Here is an 8,364-nt window from a genome sequence, read left to right on the forward strand (position 1 = left end):
ATTCCCTCATCAAACACCTCCCCGCCCCCATATACTACAATGTATATTCCCAGCATCAGCTTATAGCCCGGAGATACCAGCTGTTCAATACTTACTCTGGCCAACCTTCAATGTGACCTTCATTCCTTTGGTCTTACAGACACCACCACTGAGATTCTCCAGACCCTCCAGCATACCATCCGACGTGGCTGAAAATATACAAAAATATAAAGAAAGGTCAATAAAGTACATTACTATAACAGAAGATTTATTATACAGCATGATGGTATACAATGATTGTTCTCCGTATTATTATTATTATTATTATATGGATATATATATATAGAGAGAGAGAGAGAGATATCTCTATATCCAGTTCCAGCTCTCCAGACTTGCAGCCCTCGTTCATTCTTGTAAACGAGGCCACTTGTTAACGAGCTGTGACAGCCATCTTGGGCCCTGTTCTATTGAATCATGTCCCGTGCCATCCCTTGTCACGGAAGGGAGAGGCTGCAGCCAATCGGGGAGCAGGAGAGCGGGAAGCAGGCGAGACGGAGGGGCGTTGGGTGACATGCCTGCTGGGGACAGGGGTTGGGAAGGGTGGAGGTTGGGAGGAAGCTCAGACATAGATATAATGAGAGAGAAAACGAGGACAGGCGCAGGCATATTACTCGGTTCCGGAGGTTACGGATTCCACGTCTGGTGTGGTGAACTGCCAATACCAAGCCGGGGGCCGTGTTAGGCCCTCTGACAATGGCATCAAATTGAAACATATTCCAGTACAACAAATTTATAAAACATTGGAAGAGTCTAGAATGGCCACTGAGCGTATTTGTTATGTGAGGACTTATTTCAGGCTTTCAGTTCTCAACACAGGAAGAGCGACGCCATTTTCCTGGCAATTTTTTATGCATCACAATCATCTAATTTCCTGACTAGAGATGACCCGGTCCAAACCTGAGCTCCTCTGAACATGGAAGTGAGCCCCTTTGAACATGACAGGAGCTCCTCTGAACATGAAAGGAGTTCCTCTGAACACGGGAGGAGCTCCTCTGCGCACGGGAGGAGCTCCTCTGAACATGGAAGGAGCTCCTCTGCACATGGAAGGAGCTCCTCTGCACATGGAAGGAGATCCTCTGCACATGGAAGGAGATCCTCTGCACACGACAGGAGCTCCTCGGCACATGGAAGGAGATCCTCTGCACACGACAGGAGCTCCCCCGCACATGGAAGGAGCTCCCCCGCACATGGAAGGAGCTCCTCCGCACGTGGAAGGAGCTCCCTTGCACATGGAAGGAGCTCCTCCGCACGTGGAAGGAGCTCCTCCGCACGTGGAAGGAGCTCCTCCGCACGTGGAAGGAGATCCTCCGCACGTGGAAGGAGATCCTCTGCACACGACAGGAGCTCCTCTGAACATGGATGGAGCTTCTCTGCACGTGGAAGAAGATCCTCTGAACAGGAAAGGAGCCGCTCTGAACATGGAAGGAGCTCAACTGCACGTGGAAGGAGATTCTCTGCACACGGATGTAGCTCCTCAGAACATAGTAGGAAGCTCCTCTACACACAGAAGGAGCTTGTTTGAACACAAAAGCATCTCCTCTGCACACGGAAAGAGCTCCTCTAAACACAAAATGAGCTCCTCTGTACAATGAAGCAAGTTTCTCCTGCTGCCGCTCAATCAGCAGCGGCTGGGGAATTACCCGCCCGCAGCTGCATGTAAGAAAGTGGCCGGAATGCAGTGACATCATTGACCTTATATGGCCACATGGTTTCTCCAAAGACATGCTAAAAAGTTAATTGGCTCCTATCTAAATTGGCCCTCTATGCATGTGTAACAGGGACCTTAGATTGTAAACTCCTTGAGGTCAGGGACTGAGGTGAATGTGAACTATATAAAGTGCTGAGTAAATTGGTCAATGATATTGATCCTGTGGCCATATAAGGTGAATGATGTCACCAACATCCCGCCCCTTGTTTTATGTGCAGCTGCAGGGCAGAGTTACCTTTTAGGTTTGACTCCTGTAGATGTAACTGATTTGTATGAAGAGCAAGAAACAAACTCTGATTAAGTAATATTTAACTTGCGTCTCACATGATTAACCTTTAAAGCTGAACTCCGGGTACAAAGACTTTAATTGAAATACATTCCTCTACAGTCACAAAGGACACAAATCCACTTTGTGTGAAGCAAATGCCTTTTCAAACCAGATATTAGCTTATAAAATTTGCTGTGACATCATCAATGTGCATGCAGCACAGTGATGATGTCACTGCTACTTTTATAAGCTAATAGCCTGTGCAGAGAGCAGAGCTATGGAAGGGGTCAAGCAACAGTGACCGGCCTCAATTACAGGAGGGGTGGGAGACAAGACCGGTCACCCTGCACAAGGAGAGAGCAACAGTGATCGGCCTTTATTAAAGGAGGGGTCGGAGACAAGACCGGTCACCCTGCACAAAGAGAGAGAACAGTAGTGACCGGTCTTTATTACAGGAGGGGGCGGAGACAAGACCAGTCACCCTGCACAAGGAGAGAGAACAGTAGTGACCGGTCTTTCTTACAGCAGGGGGCGGTGACAAGACCAGTCACCCCACACAAGAAGAGAGCAGCAGTGACTGGTCTTTATTACAGGAGAGGGCGGAGACAAGACCAGTCACCCTGCACAAGGAGAGAGCAGCAGTGACATGTCTTTATTACAGGAGGGGGTGGAGACAAGACCAGTCCCCCTGCACAAGGAGAGAGCAGCAGTGACCGGTCTTTATTACAGGAGGGGCGGAGACAAGACCAGTCACCCTGCACAAGGAGAGAGAGCGATCTTTATTGCAGGAAGCTCTACCCACTAGAGGAAGATGCCGCCTATATTTTCCAAGGTTCATTCAGAAAATGAGGGCACCGGTGGCCGTAGGCATTTAGCAACCGGTCATCCAGATGCAGAAGACCAAACAACAGGGTGAATTTCACCGCTGATTAGCGGGCCGTCCGTGCATTGTGCGTTGGAGTGAACGCAGCACCTTTGCATCTGATTGGATTGTAAAAAGGAAATATTTTCTGTGTGTGAAGAATATCCGGTCCCAGAAGAGCGCAGATAGATGAGCCTCTAATCCTCCAGTTCTGCTGAGGCCAGGACGTCCGGATAATCTGCCCTGTCACGGGGGAGCAGATATATAACCGTTTCTGGCAAGGCGACCGCCGCAGGCGACGCGCTCTATAATATCTCATTCCTCTTCTAATCCTGTGACCCGTGTTTTAATTAACAGCAGGTAAGCGAGTCTGGTGAGGACGCCGCAGTCTCGGATGGTTGTGGTGCTCGCTCCAGCCCCGGCTCCCTCCCGCTCCGTTCCCCCCCACCCCTTCCCGCTCGCTTTGACCTAAATGTCAGAGCGCGTTATTTCTGCTGGGTGGCGGAGGAGAGGAAAGCGTGCCCCGAGGGGGAGAGGAGAAAATGGAGGGACGATGGATTCCAGGAACCCGGAATTAGCGCAGGGTGCTGGGAGGACGACGACAAAGGGGGGGCTGGGAAACAATGGAAGAGCGCCTGGACATGCAGCAGTTCTCTTATAGGATAAAGCTCCATGGATGCCACCATCTGAATGGTCTCCAGGAAGGAAAACTTTCTTTTCCATATGTTCCTCTATAGCCACAACGGATATAAATCCACTTTATGTGCACCAAATGGCATTGCGAAACAGGATATTACCTTGTTAAAGTAGCTGTGACACCATCACTGTGCTGCACATAGGCTGTCCAGGGGGCAGAGCTGTGGGAGGGACCCAGCAGGCTCCACCCAGTACAGAAAACTACATAAGGGGGGCGGAGACAAGACCAGTCACCCTGCACAACAAGAGAGAGCAGCAGTGAGTGGTCTTTATTACAGGAGGGGGCGGAGACAAGACCAGTCACCCTGCATACGAAAAAAGAGCAGCAGTGACCGGTCTTTATTACAGGAAGCTCCACCCACTACAGGAAACTACGGGAGGGGGCTTAGACAAGAGCAGTCACACTGTACAAGGAGAGAATGCAGCAATGAGCGGTCTTTATTACAGGAGGAGGGCGGAGATGAGACCAGTCACCCTGCACAAGGAGAGAGAAAGAGAGAGCAGCAGTGACCGGTCTTTATTACAGGAAGCTCCACCCACTACAGGAAACTACGGGAGGGGGCTTAGACAAGAGCAGTCACACTGTACAAGGAGAGAATGCAGCAATGAGCGGTCTTTATTACAGGAGGAGGGCGGAGATGAGACCAGTCACCCTGCACAAGGAGAGAGAAAGAGAGAGCAGCAGTGACCGGTCTTTATTACAGGAGTAGGCAGAGTGATGGAACCCTAGAAATTTAGAGAGCCCTGTCCCGTGGCCAAAGCTGATCAGTGACAGTCTCATAGAAGTCTATGGGGCCATGTCCTGAGGCCAAAGACAATCAGTGACTATAGGCCGGAGATGATCAGTGATGGTCCCATAGAAGTCTATAGAGCCGTGTCCTGAAGATGGAGATGATCAGTGATGGTCCCATAGAAGTCTATAGAGCCGTGTCCTGAAGATGGAGATCATCAGTGACGGTCCCAAAGAAGTCTATAGAGCCGTGTCCTGAAGATGTAGATGATCAGTGAAGGTCCCATAGAAGTCTATAGAGCCGTGTCCTGAGGATGGAGATGATCAGTGACGGTCCCATAGAAGTCTATAGAGCCGTGTCCTGAAGATGGAGATGATCAGTGACGGTCCCATAGAAGTCTATAGAGCCGTGTCCTGAAGATGGAGATGATCAGTGACGGTCCCATAGAAGTCTATAGAGCCGTGTCCTGAAGATGGAGATGATCAGTGACGGTCCCATAGAAGTCTATAGAGCCGTGTCCTGAAGATGGAGATGATCAGTGACGGTCCCATAGAAGTCTATAGAGCCGTGTCCTGAAGATGGAGATGATCAGTGACGGTCCCATAGAAGTCTATAGAGCCGTGTCCTGAAGATGGAGATGATCAGTGACGGTCCCATAGAAGTCTATAGAGCCGTGTCCTGAAGATGGAGATGATCAGTGACGGTCCCATAGAAGTCTATAGAGCCGTGTCCTGAAGATGGAGATGATCAGTGACGGTCCCATAGAAGTCTATAGAGCCGTGTCCTGAAGATGGAGATGATCAGTGACGGTCCCATAGAAGTCTATAGAGCCGTGTCCTGAAGATGGAGATGATCAGTGACGGTCCCATAGAAGTCTATAGAGCCGTGTCCTGAAGATGGAGATGATCAGTGACGGTCCCATAGAAGTCTATAGAGCCGTGTCCTGAAGATGGAGATGATCAGTGACGGTCCCATAGAAGTCTATAGAGCCGTGTCCTGAAGATGGAGATGATCAGTGACGGTCCCATAGAAGTCTATAGAGCCGTGTCCTGAAGATGGAGATGATCAGTGACGGTCCCATAGAAGTCTATAGAGCCGTGTCCTGAAGATGGAGATGATCAGTGACGGTCCCATAGAAGTCTATAGAGCCGTGTCCTGAAGATGGAGATGATCAGTGACGGTCCCATAGAAGTCTATAGAGCCGTGTCCTGAAGATGGAGATGATCAGTGACGGTCCCATAGAAGTCTATAGAGCCGTGTCCTGAAGATGGAGATGATCAGTGACGGTCCCATAGAAGTCTATAGAGCCGTGTCCTGAAGATGGAGATGATCAGTGACGGTCCCATAGAAGTCTATAGAGCCGTGTCCTGAAGATGGAGATGATCAGTGACGGTCCCATAGAAGTCTATAGAGCCGTGTCCTGAAGATGGAGATGATCAGTGACGGTCCCATAGAAGTCTATAGAGCCGTGTCCTGAAGATGGAGATGATCAGTGACGGTCCCATAGAAGTCTATAGAGCCGTGTCCTGAAGATGGAGATGATCAGTGACGGTCCCATAGAAGTCTATAGAGCCGTGTCCTGAAGATGGAGATGATCAGTGACGGTCCCATAGAAGTCTATAGAGCCGTGTCCTGAAGATGGAGATGATCAGTGACGGTCCCATAGAAGTCTATAGAGCCGTGTCCTGAAGATGGAGATGATCAGTGACGGTCCCATAGAAGTCTATAGAGCCGTGTCCTGAAGATGGAGATGATCAGTGACGGTCCCATAGAAGTCTATAGAGCCGTGTCCTGAAGATGGAGATGATCAGTGACGGTCCCATAGAAGTCTATAGAGCCGTGTCCTGAAGATGGAGATGATCAGTGACGGTCCCATAGAAGTCTATAGAGCCGTGTCCTGAAGATGGAGATGATCAGTGACGGTCCCATAGAAGTCTATAGAGCCGTGTCCTGAAGATGGAGATGATCAGTGACGGTCCCATAGAAGTCTATAGAGCCGTGTCCTGAAGATGGAGATGATCAGTGACGGTCCCATAGAAGTCTATAGAGCCGTGTCCTGAAGATGGAGATGATCAGTGACGGTCCCATAGAAGTCTATAGAGCCGTGTCCTGAAGATGGAGATGATCAGTGACGGTCCCATAGAAGTCTATAGAGCCGTGTCCTGAAGATGGAGATGATCAGTGACGGTCCCATAGAAGTCTATAGAGCCGTGTCCTGAAGATGGAGATGATCAGTGACGGTCCCATAGAAGTCTATAGAGCCGTGTCCTGAAGATGGAGATGATCAGTGACGGTCCCATAGAAGTCTATAGAGCCGTGTCCTGAAGATGGAGATGATCAGTGACGGTCCCATAGAAGTCTATAGAGCCGTGTCCTGAAGATGGAGATGATCAGTGACGGTCCCATAGAAGTCTATAGAGCCGTGTCCTGAAGATGGAGATGATCAGTGACGGTCCCATAGAAGTCTATAGAGCCGTGTCCTGAAGATGGAGATGATCAGTGACGGTCCCATAGAAGTCTATAGAGCCGTGTCCTGAAGATGGAGATGATCAGTGACGGTCCCATAGAAGTCTATAGAGCCGTGTCCTGAAGATGGAGATGATCAGTGACGGTCCCATAGAAGTCTATAGAGCCGTGTCCTGAAGATGGAGATGATCAGTGACGGTCCCATAGAAGTCTATAGAGCCGTGTCCTGAAGATGGAGATGATCAATGACGGTCCCATAGAAGTCTATAGAGCCGTGCCCTGAAGGAGACTGAGGAAATGCTTCCTCCTGCCTGCAGCAGACTGATCACTGGGGGGAGGGGAGACTGAGGAAATGCTTCCACCTGACTAGCAGCATAATTTCAGTCTAGGCAAAGTCACCCGACTGGAGCTCACGTTGGGCTTAATGATAAAAGGTGGAGCTATTGGTGCTGTATATTGTGATATGCCAAGCATGCAGCCACGTAGATTTATAAAGTTCCTGACAGGTCCACTTTATAGATGTAAGTAATGTCCAGCATAGCGTGGGAGCGAGCCCTGATCTCCCAGCAATCCCGGGATTGTTCCTTTAGTCTGTAAGATTAATTTGCATGGGATTATTTGGACGGAGAACACAGAGTCACGCCATCTTACAATGTTCATCGTGTGACATTTCCCCGGAGCTTCCATGTATTATAAAATGAAAACTGTCCTGTTGTAGTGGAAGACGTTTCCGGAATCTCGTTATATTACACCGAGCAATCCAGAGGTGCCGTGGACACTATTGTGGAGTCGGGGGATTCCATTCCCAGCAGGGAAGGCGACTCCATGGAAGGTTACATGTCTCTGCTGAATGCAGCACAGTGGCTTAGTGGTTAGCACTTGTATGCATGTGAGATAGAGATCTTAGATTGTAAGCTCCTTGGGGGCAGGGAGTGATGGGAATGTGCCCTGTACAGCACTGTGTAAATTGTTGTCACTATATAACTACCTCTAATAAATAAAATTGTGCAGTGCCTTCCCCCGCCCCTCCCCCAGCAAGGGAGAAAACCAGCAAGGGAGCAATGCCATCGCCGACACAGGTGAGAATTCTCTCTTCCCCTTTAGCGACCTTGTCACTGGTAAGTCACCGCCAGCGACAGAAAGTGACACGGGCCTGAAATGCCTGACAACATCCGTGCTTGTTAAAGTGTAAAGAAGAAGAGATACGTTGTAATTCACAGAAATCACTGCGCTGGGAATGCGTGCCTAGCTACCTGATTGGACCAGCCGCAACAATGTGTATAGGTGAACAAATGTAAAGCAAATATGTTGCGCTCGGTCTATGTGAACCAACTGCACACTAAAGTGTTAATAAACAAATCTGTGTAAAAATTAAAATTTTAACAATACGTGTGAAAAAATTGATTCAAGTGGATTATTTACATATGACTAGAAGGTTCAACACACAAACATAATAAGAATAATAAAAATCAACACTGGAACCTTCAGAATTAGTGCCAGTGATCAACCTCATTGGTTCGGCATGTATATTTTAAACACGTGAACCTCTGGCCAGCGGTGTAGTAACACAACACAGAAAACTAAAATTTAAATC

General features: G+C 48.9%; 1 protein-coding gene across 1 annotated transcript in view; it reads right to left on the bottom strand.

Annotated features, from left to right (window-relative positions):
* The window catches only part of EFNB3 (ephrin B3), a 67,039-nt gene that overhangs the window by 18,263 nt on the left and 40,412 nt on the right, over positions 1-8,364 (bottom strand). Inside the window, exon 6 of the mRNA XM_018574039.1 lies at positions 96-188. Coding sequence (XP_018429541.1) covers positions 96-188 — 93 coding nt within the window. The remainder of the gene's footprint in view (positions 1-95; positions 189-8,364) is intronic.

This window comes from Nanorana parkeri, unplaced genomic scaffold (assembly GCF_000935625.1).
Source record: "Nanorana parkeri isolate BGI_ZX_2015 unplaced genomic scaffold, ASM93562v1 scaffold2692, whole genome shotgun sequence".
Taxonomy (NCBI): domain Eukaryota; kingdom Metazoa; phylum Chordata; class Amphibia; order Anura; family Dicroglossidae; genus Nanorana; species Nanorana parkeri.